The 24,512-nt window shown below is 41.0% G+C and overlaps 2 protein-coding genes across 5 annotated transcripts in view; one reads left to right on the top strand and one right to left on the bottom strand.

The window, feature by feature from the left end:
* The window catches only part of SH3D19 (SH3 domain containing 19), a 178,060-nt gene that overhangs the window by 139,427 nt on the left and 14,121 nt on the right, over positions 1 to 24,512 (bottom strand). The window lies entirely within an intron of this gene.
* Positions 416 to 14,212, top strand: PRSS48 (serine protease 48). Its single transcript, XM_032633183.1, is given in 10 exon segments — positions 416 to 549; positions 8,069 to 8,085; positions 8,263 to 8,410; positions 10,650 to 10,724; positions 10,726 to 10,791; positions 10,793 to 10,903; positions 11,631 to 11,796; positions 13,828 to 14,091; positions 14,094 to 14,142; positions 14,145 to 14,212. Coding segments are annotated over 10 exon segments (1,098 nt in total).

The raw sequence follows: 24,512 nt of genomic DNA, 5'->3' as shown, positions 1-24,512 counted from the left end.
CCATGTCTCGTAGCTTCGGGGTCCTTGCGTGAACCCAGGAGTGTCTGGACAGGCCCTAACTCCACTGCTCTTGGCTGAATTACTGGAGTCTCTCCCTTTGCCCCGTGCATGGCCCAGCCATCTTTCCTCTCTCCCCCAGGGCAGTAGAGGAGATCCCCTGATGTGTAAAGTGGAGGATTTCTGGGTCCTGGCAGGAGTGGTGAGCTGGGAATCAAACTGCATCAGAACCAATGAGCCTGGAGTATTTACAAACATCAGTTTCTGCAAGTCTTGGATTGAGAAGTCAGCCATCTCACACGCTGACCTCAGGCCGGACTTCTCCGGGCTCTTCCCTGTTGTGCTTCTGCCTCTCATTTTCCCAGGGCTACCCTAACTGGATGAGGTCAGTATGGCCAAGGTGAAGTGGCAATTAAGAATGACGGAGAAAGTGGAAATTCTAGAAGTTGAAGATTTTGAGGAGCGGTTCCGAAGCTTCAGCAAGACAGATGCAGTTCTGCTACCACTGGGTGCAGCCCCCAGGAGCCCAGTCTGCTTGCTGCCTTGTCTCCTGTAGGTCAACCTGGGAAGCAAGGTCCCCGGCATGAATAAAGTTTGGTTGGTTCTAACTATTACTTCTCATATTCACTTATTTTTTTATGAAACTGGAGTCAGGGTCTGGGGAAATACAGAAGCAAAGAACTTTAGGGCTGAAAGGGATCTGGAAATCACCTGACCCAACCAATTCATCACATTCTAAGGAAGAAGTAGCTAGGGTACGGAGAGGTTAACTAGTTTGCCCTTGGCTGAAGTCAAGATGAAAACCACCCAGTCCGGGACTAGACCGGGTTCTGAAGAAAAAGCAGGGACTCAGAAGATTACAAGGTTTCAGTTGAAGCACACCAGGCAAAAGGAGCCTAGGGCAGTGTATTGGCTATCTATTGCTGTATAACAAATTACCCCAAAACATAACGGCTGAAGATAGCAAATGTTTACTATCTCTTGGTGTCTGTGGGTCAGTAATCAGGGAGGGCCTAGCCAGGTAGTTCCGGCTCAGGGTCTTTCAAGAGGCTGCTGCTGTAAACTACAGTCACCTCCAAGCTCAAATGGAAAGGACTTCTTGCTTCAAGCTCACTCACACGGGCCTCTCTGCAGGGCTGTCTCAGGGCAGCTGGCTTCACCCAGGATGAGTGATACAAGATAAAGCAAGAGAGAATACCCCAAATGGAAGCTATAGTCTCTCTATAACTCAAAACCGACATCTCATTACTTCTATTGTATTCTATTCTTCAGAAGTGAGCTGATAAGAATCACTGAGGACATCTCAAAGGCTGCATTCTGTAAATGCAATAAGGGAAGGGTCTGGATTAAGGAGCTGGAAGGCGAAAACTGACTGTGTTTAGTGGTCACAGATTAAGGAGAGGCATGGGGGCGGGTTTAAATTGAGGTTTTCAGGGAGAATGCCTTCGGAGTCTCCTGTTCACCCCACCCACTAAGAGCACTTCATGGTTGTGCTCAGAGGTGCACTGGGGTTAGGGAAGGTGTTTATTAGAGAGATATCCAACCTGCAATATCCTGTGACCAGAGAGGGGTCCAAGAACATGTCTCATATGGCTGCTTTATCCCCATCCTTTTCCTGGGCCTGTGGTATACGTATACAAAGAGTAGTTAGGAACATGGGATCTGACCCTGGCCAGCAGTGAGTTAATTTATGGATTTCATAAGATACTGATTAAAATAATACAGGATGCTCTGTATTACTCAACAAATAATAGTGAAAAATGATTAGAAGGAGTTTGGGCAAGATGGTGGAATGAACAGCAGCAAAATGATCATCCCTTGCTCAAATTTCATTAAATACCAATAAAATCACTGTTTGAGAATGAAAATTTTCATTAATAACTGCAAAGATAAGATAATTACATAAAAATAAGGAAATTAAATCTGGGCCATTAAAAAGCTTTCCACACATACAAAGAAAATAGTAAGAACTTGGAAAAAAATTAATTTTCCAAATGCAAAAATTATACAAAGTATAAGCAGGATTCAAAGATTGATTACAATTTATTCTGAAAGGAACACTGTTCATGTTAACAAGATCTTCTCAGATTTTTTTTTTAGATGGCAACACTACAGAATTGGAAGCAAGGCATAATTGACACTGTGCCAATGCTTCGGCAAAAGAAGAGATAAACCTATTAAACATGTGAGATGCTAAATAAGTAAAAAACGATAAAAGAATGTGAGCGAAGAGGATGGATCTAGATACTAAAGCCAAGAAATCCAACAAAGAGATAACAGCAGGTTTTCGAATCATAAAATAAAATAGTTGGAAGGTACCTTACAAGTTATTTGGTACAACTCTCAGCTCAAGGCACGTTTGCTTGTTTCACAGACACGATGATCTTACGCTTCTTAATATCATAGAACTGGAAAACTATCTAACTAACTAACTAACTTTTGGTAATGGAGGAAAGGGAACTATTTTTACTACATGGCACTGTCCCACCACTTGCCCACCAGAATCCTCTAAAACTGAAACTTAATAAGTAAAATATACGCAAAATGGGTGAGATGGAAGGAGATGGTTTTCTGTAGAAAGGATGCCCAAAATTTCAGTAAATACAGGTCTTATGTGTCTTAGGAGTAAGCTAAACTTGGAGATTTGGGTATAATCTCAAAGCAGCACACCAGGAACAAGATCATACCTGAGAATGCTTAAGTGTAATCAACAGTATTGGGCACTAAACTGAAGAAAAACATCATTAGGAAAGGGAATGGTCAGCATGGAATCTAAGAAAGCACAAGCCAGGCAGCTCTGTGTTCATCAGACCCTAGGCTGTAAAGGAAGAGAGACTCTTGAGTCTGATGAATATAAACTTTGTATCTATTTAGAAAAACACGCTCTGTTATGGATAAGCACTGACTCACTCAGTTTTTGTGAAGAAGGGATATTTCCTCCTAGTGAGTGATTTGCCACTTCCACTTGTTCTGATCCGAAGACTCTTCATCAAACCACCACCCACCTACTTATTTGGTTTCCCTACTCAATATCGAGAAGGTGTGCCCTGGCTGGGAAAAATGCAAATTCCAAATGATAAAAATGAATAGTCCTCTTTGCAAATCAACATTCTGGTTCATATACAAGTCTCTTAAATTTTAGTGAGTTAGTCTCTTGAATTTGATCTCTTCTAGGTGCTCTGACAAGAACTTCAGAAGCTAAAAAGCTACGGGATGACTTCAGCCTAGTCATGCTGCCTGCCAAAGTGGATTCTCTGAGGGTCATGCCATCTTTATCTTACCTCTAACTATGGCAGGAACTTGTACTTACTTATGCCTTCTATCAGTTACTATGCGGGCCACTTAAAAATCATCTTATTTTGTCCTAACAACTCAAGAAGGTATTACTTATTCCACTTTTACAAATGAAAACACACACACAAAAAACAACTGAGGATCAGAGAGGTTAAGTGACTTGCCTAAGATCACACAGCTAATATCTGATTAAACAGATTTACCCTGGACTGTCTGACTCAAAAGATTTGGCTCTTTCCACTATACCAAGTTACCTCCATTTACTGTTAGAAAGCTCTAATAAAGGTCTTCCTTATACAATGCCAAAATAACATCTGCCCTTTGGTTCTTGTTATTTGTACCTCTTATTATACTCCAGTCTCCATCTGTAATTATTTGAGCGCACACAGCTTTACTTCTTCTGAATAGATAAGAACAACCTTGAGAAAGAGAAACTGCTGTCCTAGTCATCTTCTTGCTCTTCTAACAGCATCTATTAGAGTGTCGCAAACAAAGTATCAAATCTTATTTTCTAAATAACAAAATGAGAGCAATAGACTGTAGAAGGCTAGCTGTCAAAACAGAAAGGAAGAATTCATTTAGTATAAGTGAATAAACATACAAACATTTTATTTTAGTGATCAAAAGAACAGGACCAACTCTTGCAGAGGGGAACTAGTTAAAGGGCAGTAGGGCCCAAGGCAAGCAGGATGGAGTTCCGAGCAGGATCAGTCCCTGTGGAGGAGGGGAGTGCAGGGGAGGGAAACCGTAGACTGGACAACGAGGTGGAGAGCAACAGGAGGAAGAAGGCCGTCTCTCAAAGGCTGTCTAGGCCTTGGCCCTGACATAACAGAGGCCAGGTATACGGACTAGTTCTAGGACATACTGGTTAGTGGAACCACAGCTGGACTAAAAGTTTCCTGTCCAAGTTCAAGAACGAAGACCAAACTGAATCTTTTAATAGAGGGCATAGGCGTCTGTTGCTGCTACACATGTGCTAGAGAAATCAATTATGCTTTTCTTTTTAATGTTTTTTCATTGTGGTAAAAGTCACATAATAGAAAACACACTCTTTTAACCATATTTAACTGTACAATTCAGTGGCACTGAGTACATTCACCTTGTTGTGCAACTCTCTCCATCATCCGTCTCCCGAATTTTTCACCTTCCTAAACTGAAACTCTGTCCCCATTAAACACTAACTCCCCATTCCCCCTCCCCACCCCTAGCATCTAACAGTGTACTTTCTTTCTTTTTTTTCTTTTTTTTTTTGCGGTACATGGGCCTCTCACTGTTGTGGCCTCTCCCGTTGCGGAGCACAGGCTCCGGACGCACAGGCTCAGTGGCCATGGCTCATGGGCCCAGCCGCTCCGTGGCATGTGGGATCTTCCCGGACCAGGGCACGAACTCGTGTCCCCTGCATCGGCAGGCAGACTCTCAACCACTGTGCCACCAGGGAAGCCCTACCAGTGTACTTTCTGACTCCATGAATTTGACTAGACTATTCTAGGTACCTTGTGTAAGTGGAATCAGTGAGAAATTAGTTATTCTTTAGGAGAATTTTATAAAGACATTTACTCATTTTATAAAGAGATTTATTCATTTTCAATTATTCATTTTCAGATCAATATAACAGATTGATCTGATGGATTGAATTAGAAAAGGGACAATGGAATCCATTTGCCCTTCTTAGAACTACAGATAAAAAGCTACAAAATTGGGGGACTTCCCTGGTGGTCCAGTAGTTAAGATGACACTGCAGGGGGCACAGGTTTGATCCCTGGCTTGCAGGAACTAAGATCCTGCAGGTCGCAAGCTGTGGCCAAGAAAACAAAACAAAACAAAATCTACAAGACTTGCAATTCTACTGTCGTCCCTGTTTTATTTTCAGGGTGCTCAAGAGAAGACTGCACCCTGAAGTGGCATCCTTACTCTACAGCAGTGGTTCTCAACCAAGGGTGATTCTGCTCCCCACCCCAACCCCAGGGGATACTTGACAATGTCTGAAGACATTTTTGGTTGTCACCACTAGGGATGGGTGGTACTCCTGGCATCCAGCAGGTTAAGGCCAGAGATGTGCATAACGTCCCCCAATGCAGAGGACAGCCCCCCACAAGAAAGAATCATCTGGCCCCAAACGTCAACAGTGCCAAGGCTGAGAAATCCTGGTCTACAGGTACCATTCACATCAATCTAAGCCACCACCAAGATGACCTGTTTGCCCAGAATTAAGTTAGTACTTAAAACTAGGATATTAGTTCAACAAAAACAATAATAAAAACAGTGGCTACTATTTATTAGTTTGTGCTTAAATAGCCTAAACGCAAGCTAAGTACTTGCCCTCTATCTCATTTAATTCCTACCAAAATCTTGTGAGGTATTATTATTCCCATTTTGCTGAGATGAAAAGGTTGTAACTAGGCAACAGCCACATGGCAAGCAATAAAGCTCTTACCAACACCACCACATGGCCACTTCCCAAACCAACAGTTATTGTGTACGGTAGAGGTATTTAAAGATAACGTTAATGATAACAGGGTAATGATCTGGGAACAGAGACTCTAGGACCTCGAGACAGGGCATGAAGAGAAGGCAGAAAGCGACAAGGGCTGTCTTCAGGAAAATCTCTAGAGTGGATATCAAGCACCTGCTCTCTCACTTCCAACTCCTCGGTACTTCCTTACCTTAGAAGAAGCAAGGGAGCATTAAAATGGAAGACCCGACACATTTCTTGATTGCTAAACCAACAATAATGAAATATTTGCAGAGGAGTAATGGAGGTAATAGATAAAGATAAGTAAATACAGGTAAATAGATAAGGAAGTCAAAATTCAATGTTACATCTGCAAAGACACTTTTGAGATCATCAGCTGATTCCAGTGCCTTCATGGTACAACGGGAAAACACAGGCCCTAGTGGAAAGGTGACTTGCCTAAGGTCATGCAGTCTTCCCCATAAAAACGACAGCATAGCTCTGTGGGCTGAAAACCAAAGACGATTTCTCCAATATGATAGAAGAGATTAGCTTAGATTTAGAAAGGACTCATAGGTTCCAACTGTCTCTTTAAAAATGGACATTTTCTTACATAACTCAGTATCATTATTACACCCATCAAGATTAACAATACTTCCTTCATAACATCTAAGACCCAGTTAATTATCAAATTTCCTTGCTTGTATCAAAATGTCTCTTAGGGTTGATTTGCTAAATCAGGATCCAAACAGGGGCCACACACACTTATGACTCTTATGTTTCTTTTCACCTAGAGGAGTTTCCCTCCCTTTGTACCCTCATACCATTGACTCGTTATAGAAACCAGTGTTAGTTGTTTTATAAAATGTCCCACATTCTGGATGTGACTGTTAACTTCCTTGGCCTTGTAATTTAACTTACTCCTTCATCCCTTGTATTTGCTATAAGTGGAAGTAGCTTTAGAGATTCAGGTTTCACTTTTTTGACAAGAAAACTTCATTGGATATTCCTTCACGTTACGTCACATCGGGAGGCTCATGTCTGCCTGATCCCACTTTTCATGATGTTAAGATGGAACAGATCATTCAAATAGTAACAGCCTGAGCTGTTTCATCTAAAACTTTCAACTACTGAGAATCATCCCCTGAATCAATTATCTCATAAAGAGCTGTAAGTATTGCTTTCAAATTCTATCACTTTCCAACCAGTAAGAATTTATTAGCTGAAATTCTTCCCTCATCAACTAAGCCCGTTTTGTTACCCTGAACTACAGTTTGGACAAGAAAAGCAAGATAGCTATTTAATTCTTTCCTTTTACTTCCAATTTTAATAGTAAGGAGCTCATGTCTTAGTTACAATAAAGTTTACTTCCAACTAAATTAGAACCAAAAATATATTTTCACAAAACATTTAAGCAAAAGGGAAAAAAGATCGTCTGAATGACCCAGTTAATATGTAAAGAGTTTTCAGTGACCACAGATTTGTCCAGGGATATTAAAAACGTCCAAAGGTCTAGGACAACCACAGGACCCTCAGAGGGAAAGGAGTGTCTGGTCAAATTTTGTTCGTTTGGTAAATCAACAGAAAGACCTGTTCAGACCTTTAGTAACTTTGCAAAAAGATGATCTTTACTCCAAACATGACCTGAAGGCAAATCTCAAATTGAGGTCTGACTCTTAAAAGCTATATTTAAGTGAGTTGATTAAATAGTTAAAATTGCCTGTGAATACAATAAATTAATTGGAATATCAACTGTGATATGAATAAGGAATCTTTTCTCTGATTAAATGAACAGGACAAAATTGCAGGTTGCAATATTAATTTCAGGAAAAAATTAAGGTGAAAAGTACCTAGAGGGTCATCATATAATGATAAAAAGCGCAGTGAGTGGTGGACACATAACCAGAATGAATGGATAAACCACACACACAAAAAACATAGGATGCATAAAACAAAAACCATTAAAAATGTATGGAGGAGGGCTTCCCTGGTGGCACAGTGGTTGAGAGTCCGCCTGCCGATGCAGGGGACATGGGTTCGAGCCCCGGTCCGGGAAGATCCCACATGCCGTGGAGCGGCTGGGCCCGTGAGCCATGGCCGCTGAGCCTGCACGTCCGGAGCCTGTGCTCCGCAACGGGAGAGGCCACAACAGTGAGAGGCCCGCGTACTGCAAAAAAAAAAAATTTGGCCTTTAACACCAATCTGAGAAATTTAAGTAGGTAGGAAGCCTCTCTATTCAGTGAATCTGGATATAAGAGGTGTTGTTATATATTAATGATATGCTGTATTTGTTTTAAGGTCTTGCCTATCCTTTTCTTTCCAAAGGAAATCTCTGCAGTCAGGTGAGTGGTCTCCCCTTGGGCCCAAAACTGCTGGGTTTGGAACTGGAAGAGGATGGAGTATGGAGGCTCAGGAGGACTCAGGTCCCAGGAATGGATGGGAGTTTGGAGATGATAAGATGGGGATCAGAAGAACAGCACAACCAGATTCCCATGTTCCTCTCTTTCCTCTTTCTCTAGTGTGCAGACGACCTGTACACTCGAGCCGTATTGTGTGTGGTGAGCACTGGCCTTGGCAGGTCAGCCTGTACTTGGGCGAGTCCCACGTCTGTAGAGGTTCCCTCATCAGTGACAGGTGGATACTGACAGCAGCACACCGCCTACACAGGTGAGTCCTAGCTGGCGCCTAGCACACAGAGAGGTTCTTGATAAATATCTGAATGAACCCAAGAATGAACCAACAGACTAAGGAAAGTGCCAAGATGAACAGGCAGAAGGAAACCTAGGTCATCTTGGACTAGGGACGGGGCATAGAGGTAGAAAAAAAAATGATGAAAATAGTCACTATATTAGAAACTGCTTACTTTTCACCACATCACTTCCTAAACACCAGTCAGGGAATTCTGTCTTAAGCTGCTTTGGGTCACAAACACAATCTCTGAGAGAAGTAAGGTACCATGTGGTGAGTAAGCTGTAGAGAGAGGCACATGTAAAACTGATGTCTCCAGCCAACAGCTAATGAAGACGTGACAGACCCTCCTGAGTCGGGCCTTGAGATGACACTGCAGTCCACCCTGAGTGCTGCCTGGTCAGAGGCACCCAGATCCTGATCCACAGAAACCGTGAAATGTTTGCTGTTCTAAGCCTCTAAGCTTTGTGGTAACTTGTTATGCCACAGGAGATGACATATATACAGAAATCAAAACGACAGGACTTTTCAATAACAAACTGAAAGCTCAAAGAAAAGAGAGTAATAACTTCAAAATGCTGAGAGAATTCCAACTTAGAGTTCTGCTCATATTTACAAATGATCAATCAAGTGTGGGACAGAAATAAGACATTTTCACATATACAAAGCAGAAAAAATATTACCCCTCATGCATATTTTCTCAGGAAGCCATAGGAGAATGCGCTTTACCAAAATAAAGGGTGGAGTGGGGACAGGAAAACATGGGATCCAGAAGAAACAGAATAAAACGCAGAAGAAAACCCTCAAGAAAATCATAAAGAAAAGTAGCAAGGTTGGAGTTAGAGGGCAGAGGTCTTAGAAAAAAAAAAAGACTTCCCTGGTGGCGCAGTGGTTAAGAATCCGCCTGCCAATGCAGGGCACACGGGTTCGAGCCCTGGTCCAAGAAGATCCTACATGCCGCAGAGCAACTAAGCCCATGCACCACAACTACTGAGCCTGCGCTCTAGAGCCCGCAAGCCACAACTACTGAGCCCGTGTGCCACAACTACTGAAGCCTACACACCTAGAGCCCAAGCTCTGCAACAAGAGAAGCCACTGCAATAAGAAGCCTGCGCACCGCAACAAAGAGTAGACCCCGGTCACTGCAACTAGAGAAAGCCCGTGCGCAGCAATGAAGACCCAATGCAGCCAAAAAAATTAATTAATTAATTTTAAAAAAGGATAGTATTGATAAAAAGCCTAACAGGTGTCAACATATTGAGAGATTTACACTTCTGGCAGACAGTTTGGGGAACAAATAATGAGTCAGTGATAGGTACATAGAAAACTAAAAAAAACAAACAAGTGAGACCACATTATTAATTCCAGGAGAAGCAAAAAGTTTTACAAGAAATCGCATTATGGTACTCAATATGGCCTCATAGTGAATAATGTTTTCACAGTCACAAGAACATACATACTAAATACTCATCTAACAGAAAGTTATATTAGATGAGGAGGATGGTGAAAAGGAAGTGCGGAGTTAGCAGTAATTGTTGGGTCAATCCTCACCTTCTACAGGAGGAATACAGTATTCTAAAACTGAAAGAAAAATATTAATGGCAATATATAGGGTTTCTTGAAAACACTAGGGAAAATGCTAAAAGAAAGAGCTAAGAGTTGAAAGTGATTGCCTTTGGATAGCATGAATTGAGGGCAGTAGGGCAGAGAACTTCTGTTATTTATTTATTTTATAAATCTGATCAAACTACTGAACATTTAAATTACATATATATCATATATATATATATGAACTTTGGTGGTTATATTTTGCTTTAATTTTTAAATTTAGAAATGAAGGTCTAGTGCTCAGAACTCAAAAGTGAAAATAAAACAACAATGACTGTTAAGCATATAGGCTATGGCTGAAACCACGGAGAATAGTAGAAGTGAATAAGAGAACCAGGGAAAAAATACAGGACAAAACTCTGGCCATAATCATATAAAAGGAGACCACAGAAACAGCAGATAACAAAAGAAAGAGTGATCAGGGAGTGAGGGAAGGAGAAAAGAAGACAAACCAACCCTATGCCAAGTTGGAAGCAGCCTGGTTAATTCCAAGTCTGTTACTCTCCTTTCCTACCTAAAGACTTAGTGCTACACACAGGCAGCTTGTTCTGACCCAGCTGTAGCACAAAAGCATGCTCCACTTTTATTCTCCTCTTTCTCTTCCCCTTAGGCGCTGGATCCCTTTCTTATATACTGTGTGGCTGGGATCAATTGACATAGGCCATTCAAATACAGGCGTGAAGTATCGTGTTCCGAATTGTCATCCATCCCAAACACCACGGTACCACGGCAGACACTGCCTTGTTGAGGCTGTTCTCGAGTCACCTACAGTTCTTCCATCCTGCCTATTTGCTTGTCCAGTGTCAAAAAGCAGTGGACAATTCCAGACTCTTGCTGGGTGACTGGATGGGGAAAAGCAGAAGATGAAGGTGAGAATGGGAAGAGAAAGGGGCTGTTTTATACATCACCTTCTTGTACCCATTCTAGAATATTCATATTCTAGGCATTTCATTACTACGGCAAATATTTTCAACAAAACCAGACACTATCTAAAAGTCTTCAAATAAAATGTTTGCTTATTTATATGTTTATTTACTCTTATATCCTGCCTAGAGTCTAGCTATAGCAGCAAGAAAAGATACTAACAATTTATTTATTTTTTAATACTAACAATCTAAACACACAATTACCCCTCTGAAACAGAGGTTAACAAGCCTGATGTAAGGCTGGAAAGAGTCTAGTACTTTAAATCTGTTTTTAAAGTGTTGTGTTGTGTCACTCTTTCCCAGGATAAGGTAAAGACAGGAAATGATCTGGGAGCAGAAAAATGAGAAAGGAAAAAGTTTTAGAATACTGTTGAATACTCACGTCTTTACTTAATCAAAATGTATCAGCACTTCTCTTTATTTAGAACGTTAGGAATGCCCCAAGTGGCACATTAGAAAAGCCCCAAACAAACAGAATTTTGAATTATCCATTGTTTTAGATTAACTGTACCAAAAAAACTCTTCCATTAGCCAACATGATTGGAAAGTGACTGTGTTCTGCTTTTGGATTCCCATTCAGAGATGTCTGCATATCATGACTGAATGTTGTCCCTGCACCTTTCCAGGCTGCTTTTCCTTTCACTCCTACTTATCTCTACATATTCTGACTACCCTACCATCCTCCAAGAAGCAGAAATACCCATCACTGAACACCAGCATTGAGAAATAATCTACAACCCGGTGGGTTACCTACTACCACAAACAGAGCCTGTCATCCAGGAAAGCACGATTTGTACTGGTGATCTTGAGAAAAGAAAGGATACTTGCCAGGTCAGGGTTTGCTCTTGAAATTATTTTAACATGAGATCTTAATTTGGATCCAGGTTTGCCCATCTGTAAACAACAGTGAATTGGGAATCAGGAGACAAATATTCCGACGATAATTCTGTGTTAACCTGGATAAGTCACTTAACCTTTATCTATTAATTTAATCTCTTCAACTACTGATCTAGAGCAATGCTAACCACTGGTGCTTCGATTTTCACAGTCTCATATGTTTTTATAAATATATTAAGAGGTTGACATAGAAGTGCCAACTTTTTAATTTTCTGAAGTAAGAAACATTTCATTGTACACTTAAAAGATGTCATTCCACTGTCTCCTGATCATAACTGTCTGATGAAAATTCAGCAATCATTTGTGTCTTCCTCCACTGGGTGTGATGTGTTTTGTTCTGGTGGCTTTCAATACACTGTCCTTCATATGTGATTGTTAGAAGTTTGAATGTCATGTCCTAGGTGTGATTGTCTTTGTCTTTATCCTATTTGAGATTCACTGACTTGTTTTTTTAATCTACTCTTTTACCTTTCATCAAAACTTGGGAAATTTTCATTCATAATTTCTTCAACTATTATTCTGCCTTATTTCTCTCTTTTCCCCTTCTGGGTGAAACTGAAAATTTGTAAGTTACAACTTTTGATATTTTCACACAGGTCCCTGATATTTTATTTTTACCTTTTTCTGTTTTTCAAATTGGATAGTTTAATCTATATTCAGAATCATTGCTTCTTTCTCCTGCCATCTACATTTTACTGTTAAGTTCATCTAGTGAAATTTTTATTTCAGATATTTTATTTTTTAGTTCTAGAATGACCATTTGGGTTTTACTTCCTCCTTCCCTCCCTCCCGCCCCACTCACACGCATTTTTCTATATCTCTGCAAAAATTTCCTGTCTGTATATTCATTATTTACAAATCAAACAACAATGAGACACAACTTCACACCCAGGAGGATGGCTATAATCAAGACAGATAATAACAAGAGTTGGCAAGGAATGTGGAGAAATGGGAACATTCACATACCTAGTGAGAATGTAAAATGGTGCAGCCACTCTGGAAAACCTCAAAAGGTTAAGTATGGACTTACCATATGATCCAGGAATTCCACTCCTAAGTACACACCCAAGAGAAATGGAAAATACATCCATATAAAAATTTGTACATGAATATTCATTGCAGCATTATTTATAATAGCCAAAAAGTGAAAACAACCCAACTGACCATCAACCGATGACTAGATAACAAAATGTGGTATGTCAATAAAATGGAATATTATTTAGCCATAAAAAGGAATGGAGTACTTACACATGCTACTGACATAACATGGATGAACCTTGAAAACAGTATGCTAAGTGGAAGAGGCCAGACATAAAAGGTCATATATAGTTTCATTTATACAAAATATCCATAATATGCAAATTCACAGAGGCAGAAAGTAGGTAACTGGCTGGCCTAGGCCTGGAAGGAATGGGAGGAAATGAGGGTGACTGCTAAAGGGTATGGAGTTTTTTTTGGGGGGTGACAAAAATGGGTTGTGGTAATGGTTGAGCAACACTGTGAATATACTAAAACTGAACTTTAAATGGGTGAATTGTACAGTATGTGAATTATATCTCAATAAAGCTGTTACCAAAATAATAGCAAGATTGAGAGATACATCACCAACTACTGTCACCACCATTTTATATAAGAGAGCATTATCTTAACACTAAAAAAGGACCTAAAAATAGAAAAATAAGGACAGTTCATTCAACTGAATGAATTTAGTGAAAAACTCATCATATTTATTTCTTTTCAATCAGAGATGAGTAGTTTGAAACTACTGATGTATTTAGCTAAGGTCTCTGCCAATTTCAGATTCTATGATTCTAAATTTCCATGTCAGTGGGAAATCCAGCTCCCTCCGGATTTTTACAGCTCCATGGGCTCCGCTGCCCCATTCGAAGGAACCTCCACCCCTGTGACCACGCTCCTCTTCGTGGGCCTTCTTCACTAGGCTCATGATCTTTCCCTCTTCCTTAGGGCGATTCTGGAGGGCCTCCGTCATGTCATATTGATGGTATATGGATCCAGATAGGATTGTCAAGCTGGGGAACAGGATGTGGTCTTTCTTTTCCTGGGGTCTACACCAACGTGACCTACTACCAAAAATGGATTATGTCCATTATCTCAAGAGCTGAGGCCTTGGATGCCAACAACCTGGACTTATCTGACTTCTTGCTCCCTACTGTACTGCTGTCTCTGGCTCTCCTGGGACCCTCCTGCGCCTTTGGGCCTAACATTTTACCGGGAGAGTAGGCAGTGTAACTGAAGCTGCTGGCCAAGTACAGGGCTAGGAAGGAATGCGTGGAGAAGAAGCCCCAGGGGCAGAGAACTCACAAGGAGAGTCGCTGGGAACTCTGGATGACTTCATTAAAATGAGAAGTGATTTTGTTTTTGAGATTCTTGATTCTGGAAGGAGGTTTTCACTGGCTGGAATGTGAACAACTGAGAAATAAGAATGCCACTTCTGTGCATGGCATTCTTTGTCCCTGACTATGCATCTTGCAAGGCAGGAGGGATGCCTTCCATGAAGAAGTATTTACAGACACAAATGAAATGGGGACAGAAGCAGGCAACAAAAAAAGTATCTGGGAAAGCAAATGGGAAGGTCCTCAAGAAAGTACATTATGGGTTTACTTCGCGCCCATAGGTTGCATTATGAGCATCTTATCTGGTCTGTCTTCCTCTACTTTCTCTTCGCTTTGTGCTTCCCCTCTGTAACCAGGCATCAAATAAGAAATCCATGTATGTAGTTCAGCTCTGAATATTTCTGAAATGTTTACTTTTTGAAATAACTACCACCAAAAATGGATTAATGCAATAATCTCAAGAGCTGAGGTTTTGGGCTTCAATAATCTGGACCTATCCAGGTTAATTTTACTTCTTAATAAAGTACTTTAAATGTTTATAAGGAAAAGATTATTTCCCTTGCTTAACTAGCATGCTTCTTTTTGTTGAACAATCACGTGACCTGTACTATTTCCTTTTCTGCCTAGGCTTCCAGGAGCTCAGAGCTAAGTTTTATACATGATTTCAGTCATTATCTTTATCCTATACTCTCTGGTATAATTCTACTCATACTCCTTTTTATTTCAATCATCCTTCATTTCTCATTTGAATGAATTTAAGTTTTGTTGCATCTGTGTCTTTTGGGGTAAGTCAACTTCAAAAACAATGTTTTTGGATAAATAAATACATTTAACAGGAAGTGAGGGTAGGTTTGGAAAGTTAAAGCCCTTGCTAACCCTGAACCTCTCACCTCTCCTCTAGGCTGCCACTACAGCCTCCCAACTGCTGTTCCCACCTCCTTACCGTCACTCACACCTATGCTCAAGTGCATTTGTTCTCCACAGAATTCAGACTAGTGTTTGAAAAATAAAGATTTTTAAAATGCTTTTCTCCTCCTTTCTCCTGTTTACCACACTTCAAAGGCATCTCATTGCTCAAAGAATAAGAACCAAAGTCCTTAACAGGACCTACAAAGTCCTGCTGGATCTGATCCCAGGCTGCCTCGTCAGCCTCATCTGGCCTCCCCCCACCTGCTCTCTACACTCCCACTTCCTCAAATGCTCCAGAAGCCCCTTCTCAGCACCAGACTTCTGTATCCTGCTATTTCCCCTTCCCTGCTGTTTTTGCATAGTTAAGTCTTACTGATCTCAGTTCATTCTTTACTTCCTCAAGGAAGCTGTTCCCAGAACAAATTCCCCCAATATACAGTCTTGCACTATGGTGTCCTCCTTGATAGGACTCAACACAGGTGTAATTTAACATTCATTTGTGTAACTGTCTAATTAATGTATGTCTGTCTTACCAAAATGCAATGAGGTCCATGAGAGGAAGAAATTTTGCTTTTGCCAACCACTATATTCCAGTCTCAATAAGTATTTGTTGAATGAGTGAATGAATGAATGAGAAATAAATACACAGTCTCTTTGTCTCCCCAACTAAGGACCTTTTGTTTACTGAGGTAGCCCAGAACCTGGCACAGTGTCTTACACAAAGTAGGTTTTCAAATACAGGTTAAATAAAAGGATGAAGGAAAGAATGTTTGGGCCCCATTCTCTTTCTTACCTCTCTCCACGTATACGGCACAAAGGAACAAACAGTACACAAAGCAGGTAAACTGAAATCTTTCTCAGAGACAATAATTCAAGCTAAGCAAGCTCTGGAATGATACAAAGCAAAGCAAGATGGCAGCTGAGAGAAAAGAAAAAGAGAAAGGAGGGGCAAGAAAGGAAAATGGAGGAGAAAGGACAGACTAAACTCAAGGACTGGAGAAGAACAAATAGGAAGAGAAAACACACAAATGTATGAGCCAGAATGACACGGCAAGGGGCCATAAAGAAGGTCCAGAAAGCCAAAACACTGCTTCCTATCATTCCTCCAGACCCTTAGGAAGCAACTGTTCCACAGCATGGGAACCTGACAAAATTTTTCTCCTGAAACAAGAGTTGAAATGTAAACCTTTTGGAGAAACCAGGCCATTCAAGTGGGAAGAAAGGGATAACTATAGAAGAAGACCACATGACCTCACTGACCTGACCACTACTGGCTGGACTTACTAGGGACGAGCACCTGACCTAAGAGCTGCCTAGGGCTTCCCTGGTGGCGCAGTGGTTGAGAGTCCGCCTGCTGATGCAGGGGACACGGGTTCGTGCCCCAGTCCAGGAGGATCCCACATGCCGCGGAGCGGCTGGGCCTGTGAGCCATGGCCGCTGAGCCTACGCGTCCGGAGCCTGTGCTCCACAACTGGAGAGACCACAACAGTGAGAGGCCCACATACCGCAAAAAAAAAAAAAAAAAAAAAAAAAAAAAAAAAAAAAGAGCTGCCTAGCAGGTAGCGGGGCAGGTTGGCCAAGCATCTTACCCAACAGATGCACTAAATACTGGACAACCCAACAGACCTCTTCTCATGGGAAGTCTGAAAATGGGCCCTATAGTATGTCCGTGTGCAATCAACAATATTAAGTGCCCACCATGTTCCAGGCATATTCTAGGTACTGAGGATACTGCAACATATACAGTGCACCAAGCCTGCCTTCAAGGAGTTTACATTCCAGTGGGGGAGAGAGACAATAACCAAATGCAAAATACAGTCCTCCCTCAGTAGCCACTGGGGTTTGTTCCAGTACCTGCAGGGGTTCCAAAATCTGCAGATGCTCAAGTTCCTTATATAAAATGGCATAGTAAGCTGACCCTCCAAATCTGTTGTGGGTTCCACGTTCGTGGATTCAACCAATCCCACAGATGCAAAACTCTGGCTGTGGAGTGTCAAATGTTTATTATAATGTCAAGTACGAGAAAGTCTGATAAAGGAAGATAACACCAAAGCAGCAGATAAGGTATCAGGGTGCGGGACTCCACTTTAGGTCAGGTGGTCAAGGAAGTTTCTCTAAGGAGTTGACATTTACAGAGGCCCGCATGAAGGAGGGAAGCAAAACAAATACCTGAGAAAGAACCTTCCGGGTAGACAGAACAGCAAGTACAAAGGTCCTGAGGTGGGAGGATGAGTTAGCACACGGCTGTGTGTGTGTGAGCTTGAACAGAGGTCACTGCTGAGCGGAGGCCGGGGGACAGGGCTGGGAACTGGGAGCAGAGGGGGAGCAGTGCCCTAGGTAAGGGCTCTGAATCACATTCTCAGTGGGATGGGAAGGTATTGAGGGCTGAGAGCAGGGGAATGATCAAAGAATAGAAGAACAGAAGATCCCACACCACTGCTCATGGGAGTCTGCAGAGGCTGTGAGGGAGCTAGGATGGTACACAGGGTAGCTGGATGGTAGCAGAATTAGACAAGAAGCAGAGAGAAAGACAATCAACCCCAGTGAGCTAACAAGCAAAACACCAGAGGACTACAGCACCTGAACATCAGTGAGGAAGGTTCGATTCCAGGAGGCTGTGGGCTGTTTGTTTTCCCTGTCCCCTACTTGCACCACCCTTATAATAAGGCCCCATGAACCAAGGTGGCACAAGCCCAAGTTTTTTACCATCCACTTTATAATTCATCACTAAGACACCTACCTTACTTCCTATTTGTTTTTTCCCTTCTTACCCAGAGCAGTATTTTTCTCATTCCTTCCTCCCATTTCCACCTCAAGGCCTTATTTAATCTGTCCTCTATACCTGGAATGCCCTACTCTTGTATACCTCAACCCAATCAATCTGTTGATTAGAAAAGGAGGCAGTGAATATCTGAAATACACACTGAAAGGACCCTAGGAAATGGTTTTAAAAACTAACAGGGAATGGGTGAAGTATACGGTATGTGAATTATATCTCAATAAAGTATTTTTTTAAAAAATGAGCAGGGAAGTTTTTTCCTGCTTATACAAAAAACAACTAGTCTATGGTGTATTTAGGGCTTTCTAAAGATCTTCTAAATAATTCTTGTGACTGTATTTCAAGAAAAGGCTCAAAATAACTACATACATTTTCTGTTTCCTTGCTAAAACACAAAATATAAAGCTTAACCCAATATATGAGTACAGCAACTGGTAACACATTACTGGAGGACCAAAAAATCAATAAACATGTGTATTCACAAAACTAAAATGTCACACTTACTGGTAACGAATTTAGTCCATACCACTACTGACCAAATGAGGAGAAAATTAATAGGAACAACTTTACATCTTATTTTGGAGGTGGGCTCAATAGCCTTTCTGCCTTAAAAATCTATTTTAATTTGCAGAATACTTTATTCCTTGGAATATCTGCTTTAATATGCTCCAATTTTCATTTTCTTGTCTTGAGGAATTTTAATTAAGGTTGGATTTGCTAAGGTCACATTTAACAAATAAAGCTATACACTAAGGCTGTTGAAATCCAACCAGAATTTTTTTTCCCCCAAAAGTGAGGAAATACAGTTATTTCCAGGTCTTCTATTCATATAACAAATAGACTATTTCAAGTAATCGCCCTTTTTATTCTTTATTTCATTAAATTGTAAAGTCACCCCCAACATGTAGCAATATTACAGAAAAAGGATTCAGAATAATAAAATGTGGACGCTTTATTTTTATACTATTTCAACAATGGGTATTTTCCCTTTTCAGATGCTTGGCTTCATCCTGAAGCTATAATATTCTCTACACCAAATTTGACTACATACAGTTTATTTACATACTAGAAATCAGTTGCCTGAGAATTCTGTTAAACATGTTCCTTCTTCAGGAAAGAAGGGAAGGGAAGGAGTCATTCAAAATAACCAGAGATTAATTTTATTCCCTACAATCAATAATTGAGAGGAAATGTTCACCGTCATAACAATAAAAGAAGACTGAAATCTTTAATGGGAAATTCTTTGTTTTTTTTTTTTTTTTTTTTTTTTTTGCGGTACGCGGGTCTCTCACTGCTGCGGCCTCTCCCGTTGCGGAGCACAGGCTCCGGACGCGCAGGCTCAGCGGCCATGGCTCACGGGCCCAGCCGCTCCGCGGCATGTGGGATCTTCCCGGACCGGGGCACGAACCCGCGTCCCCTGCACAGGCAGGCGGACTCAGCCACTGCACCACCAGGGAAGCCTTTTAATGGGAAATTCTAATTGCTTTCCAGGATAATTATCCTCAACCAATCCAAATTCTCTCCACAGTGTCTTCTACCATGTAAGTCTTCACTTCCGATCTCCATGTGGTTGGAATGAAGTGACTGAAGTCTAGTCCCGTGGCTCTCTGTGCCACTCTTATGACACCTAGCCCACACTGCCCTGTGCCATAATTAACTTTGATAATTAACACCCAGGAGTAAAAAGAATAGGATGGGATGAGGCCCTAAGGCTCCAAAATGCTAAAGGCATCCTGATTTTAGTGAAAATTAGTGAGAAGAGGACAGATTCTAGACACAGTTGGGTAGGACTGTGATAACATTTTGATTGGATTCAGATGTGATTCGATGGATTGGATGTGGGTGATGGGAGTGAGGGTGGTAACTGGAATAGAAGGATGGGAAAGATAAAGATTTGAAAAGAGAAATCAAGAATGACTGCTAGGCGGTCACAAAGCACCGAGCCGATCTCCCTGTGCTATGCTGCTGCTTCCCACTAGCTACCTATTTTACGTATGGCAGTGTATATAGGGGTGGGATAGGGAGGGTGGGAGGGAGGGAGACGCAAGAGGGAAGAGATATGGGAACATATGTATATGTATAACTGATTCACTTTGTTATAAAGCAGAAACTAACACACCATTGTAAAGCAATCTTTAACTCCAATAAAGATGAAAAAAAAAAAAAGAATGACTGCTAGGTTAGTGGCCTGAGAACGGCCATACTATTAAATAAAATGAGGAAGGCTGGAGGAGGAACAGTTTGCTGGGCTATCAAATGCAGTGATAGGCTGAATAATGGCCCCCAAGGATGTCCCTGTCTAATCCCCAAACCTGTAAATATGTTACATTACCTGGTAAAAGCAACTCTGCACATATGATTAAGTATGTTGAGATCTGGAGATTATCCTGGATTATCCGGGTGGGCCCAATATAATCCCAAATCTTTTTAAAGAGGAATGCAGGAGAGTCAGAGTCAGAGGTGTTTATGAGACTATGCAGAAGAATGGAAGCAGAAGGAAGAGAGGAACAAAGATGCTATGCTGCTGGCTTTGAGGATGGAGCAAGGGGCCACAAGCCAAGGAGTGCAGCTGGCCTACAGAAATTTTAAAAAGGAAAACATGATTCTCCCTTAGGCCTGGAGATAAAACGCAGCCCTACCAACACCTTGATTCTAGCCCAGTGAAACTGATTCCAGACTGCTGACCTCCAGAACTGTAGGACAATTTGTAGCAATTTGTTACAGCAGCAATGGGAAACATACATACATGTTAGATTTGAGATGTCTATTAGATATACAAGTAGAGATGTTGAGGAGGCAGTCTGGAGCTCAGAGAGGGCAGGACTAGAGAAAAAAAATTAGAAGAATCTGTTTGAATTATGGACCCTCTTTCCCACATTACTCTAACCCTGCATCCCAAAAAAGCACTCATGCACAAACACAACTTTTCATGAAATTTCAAGATGGTCAAGAACCTCTATACTCATGGAACCTCTAGAATAGTGTAAGTAATCACAAAGCAGCCTGTTCTAACTCTGATGATTGTTCCCTCCCTAAGGAGGAGGAAACCAAGTAACTCATTTAAAAAAAAAAAATCTTTTTTAAAAAATTCTTTTTCCTAATTCTGCTTATTAAAAAAAAACCCCACAATGTTACAGAAATATCTAACATAGGAAGTTCAAATCCCCATGTACCCACTGTGTTCATCACTATCACCCTTTACATGTTCTCCTCTTGCTTAAAGATGTGGCCAACACACCTCTGACTCCTTTTTAAATGTGTATACAGATATACACGTTTTTTTAACCTTGCTTTTTTCTTTGATTAAGCTTGCTTTTTAAAATTAGCCTATGATAACAGAAAGCTGGTTACAACAACTGCAAAGCTTCAGAGTTGAGACTTTTGATTCCTTCTATTAAAAATTCCACATAGGGCTTCCCTGGTGGCGCAGTGGATGAGAGTCCGCCTGCTGATGCAGGGGACACGGGTTCGTGCCCTGGTCCAGGAAGATCCCACATGCCACGGAGCGGCTGGGTCCATGAGCCACGGCCGCTGGGCTTGCGCCTCCAGAGCCTGTGCTCTGCAACAGGAGAGGCCACAACAGTGAGAGGCCCGCGTACCGCAAAAAAAAAAAAAAATTCCACATAACTAGGCTAGATAAAAAGAAGGATAGCAGTTGGTTGATCAAAGAAATTTTGTGTCAATGAATTTTAAATAATGAAAACATTTTTGCCTGAAAAATTAAAATCACTAGAGCATCTTCAAAGGCAAGTATTTGGATTTCTACTATCCCCCTATGAGTTCAATGAAGCTATTTTTATTTCTGAAACAGAGAGCTAACATGAAAGACCTAGAGGAGATGGTATTTTTAAAAAATGCATTTGCTTCACATTCTTTTTGTCTGAAGTTGCTGAGTTGGTATCATAAGGAAAAATGTTAGCTCACTTAAAGAGGGCCAATAAATGACTAGTTCCAAAATGGGCACATTTTAAACTTCTAAAAACAGGTCACTGAGAAAGTAAAACAAAACTGTGTCAACCCGCCTTTCTTTGGAGCCGATCTGGCTTATCCAAACCCTTCCAAGAAGGAGCAACCCACTGAGCATCCGGACAGGAGCATCCTCAATACTGCACACAGTCAGCTTTGCACAATGCTTTTTATCAAGTGTTTGAATCTCTACAAGTGAAAAACGTCTGCAAAATACTATGTGAGTTCATAAAATATGCTCTAGAAAAATCTTTCTAGAAGAAAGATTATATTTTTCCAGCCATGAATGTAAGCTAAGTATAAGAGGACAGACCTGGGAATTCCCAGAAAAAAAAAAAGGAAAAAAAGGTTCAAGGCATGCTAAGAAATTTGAGCTTTAAGGGGAAGATTAAATAAGACACTGAAAGGTTTTAATACAGAATAACATGATCAGTTTGCATTTTAGAAAAATCACTTCAGTGGTTGTGTAGAGAATGGATTACAGACAAGCAAGTCAGGAGGTAGAAAGGCTAGTTAGTTACAAGGCTGTTGTGCATGGTGAGAGATGCCTGGACAGGGATGGTAGCAATGAGGATGGAGGGAAGAGGACTTAGTCAAAGGGCTACCTACGGGATGTATTCAATAGACTCTGGTAACTGACTGGTTAGATATAAGTAATAATGGGGAGGGAGGAAGTTAAGAACTTCACTCAGGTTTCTGGCTGGGGCAACTTGAGTTGTGTCATTATATGGAACCCTGGAGAAGACAGCTTAGCGGTGAGAATTATAAGTTAAAGACATCAGGAGTCTATAAAAGAGAAATCCAAACAGATACTACATTCTTACAATGAGCATTTATTAAATAAGCACATTGAGAGATTTAGAATATATTCCAAAAGCTCAACGGGCCAACTTCTAGTTACTTGTTAACTGCAGAGAGTTCATGAAAAATGTAACACACAAAGAATTCTGAAACCAAGTTTTTGCCATTAGTTTCAGTCTGCTCACACCAGGGAACCCTTAAGGAGGCTGTGGTAGATGACGTTATTCTCAGTGTTCCACAGCTCTCCCTGCAGAAGGATGAGCCAGCCACCCACTCGAGGTACCAGGTGATTTGCAGGGTATCCTACAGAAGGATTATCCTTCCCTGTACCACTAACACCCAGCTGGCTAAAGAAATGTGTGTAGAAGTAATATATGCCACTTCTGAGCAGAAGTTTTAAAAGCTGGCACATCGTTTGTCCACGGCTCCTTTTCCCAGTTAGGAACTGCTCCTCCAGCCAGGATCCCAGAATGAAGAAGACAAGTGAGGCTGAGCTGTAGCTCACCTCTGAATATACCTGTCATAAGATACTGAGCTTTAGAGGTTGTCTGTAACCACAGCATTAACAAAATATGACAGACGTATGATGGATATAGGTGTTTAACAAATAACAATGTATGATTTGTATTTCCCCTCCTCCAGTTGAAATTTTCTGGTGATCTGCTAAGAAGCAATCTGATGGGAAAAAAGAAATAGTTGGCCCAAGTATCCCAAAACTGAAACAGAGAACTTTTAACCTGAAAGAAAAGCTGATGGTCTGGAGTCGGCAAACTTCTTCCGTTAAGGGATAAACAGTAAATATTTTAGGCTCACAAGCCATACAGACTCTGTTGCAACTACTCAACTCTGAGATACGGCACAAAAACAGCCATAGACAATATATAAAAGAATGAGCGTGGCTGTGTTCCAATAAAACTTTATTTACAGAAACAGGCAGTGAGCCAGATTTGGTCCACAGGGCTATGGTTTCCAGATCCCTGGTCTAAATCCTTCATATTGTCAATGAGGAATCTAAGACCTAGAGAGATTAAATCAAGGACATACAGCTGGCTGGTGGCAAGCTGAGCATTACAATGCAGGTCTCCTCAATCTATTGCTTTAGAACAGGTTCTGTTGCGTCACAACGTGGAGATGAAATACACAGCAAAAAATAAGGTGGAGAACGCTAAGGGTAGGTTTTGATTATGTTAAACAGCTTTCAACAGTGTGGTTATAGATGAGGATTTGCTTTTCAAGTGATTATGGCTTTCATAAAAACAAGTGAATGTCATAAGATGGAATAGGTGAACGAATGATAAATTAGCCAGTGTCTGAAAAATGATCTTCAGAGGAAATGTAATTATATACTTCCTTCCTACTATCATTTTCTCCAATACTTATCAATCATTTCTTTTATCAACAGGACAGCATTTGCTATGGTCATTGCAGTAACTCATCTTAAGGCAAAACCGGTTTAAAAACATACCACAAAATGAGCAACAAATACACTAGGCCAGAAGGCAATTATTTCACATGGTGTTTTTCATTTATTTTCCTTTCTTTTAATTTCCAAAATAATACTCATTGGAGGAAACTGAATACAGAAGTATATAAAGTTAAACACTCCGCACCCTCCTCAATTCCACTCCCCAGTGTTAACACGTGACTGATTTATATCAGGAGAGTGCAATAAAGCTACCTTCTCTAAGTCATTCTTTCAAAAACAAAGAGGAATATAGGTTTCCTGACCAGATATCCCTTGAAAATCATGTTTTTTAAAAAGCAACAGACAGGTTAGGTGTGGTCTGTGGCCTGGAATTGAGAAAAGCAAGCTGCCTATGCAGGGTTTAAACGGAGGGTCT

Source organism: Phocoena sinus, chromosome 5, assembly GCF_008692025.1.
Source record: "Phocoena sinus isolate mPhoSin1 chromosome 5, mPhoSin1.pri, whole genome shotgun sequence".
Taxonomy (NCBI): domain Eukaryota; kingdom Metazoa; phylum Chordata; class Mammalia; order Artiodactyla; family Phocoenidae; genus Phocoena; species Phocoena sinus.
Note: the sequence above shows the minus strand (reverse complement) of the source record. Positions and strands in the feature narration are given on the sequence as shown.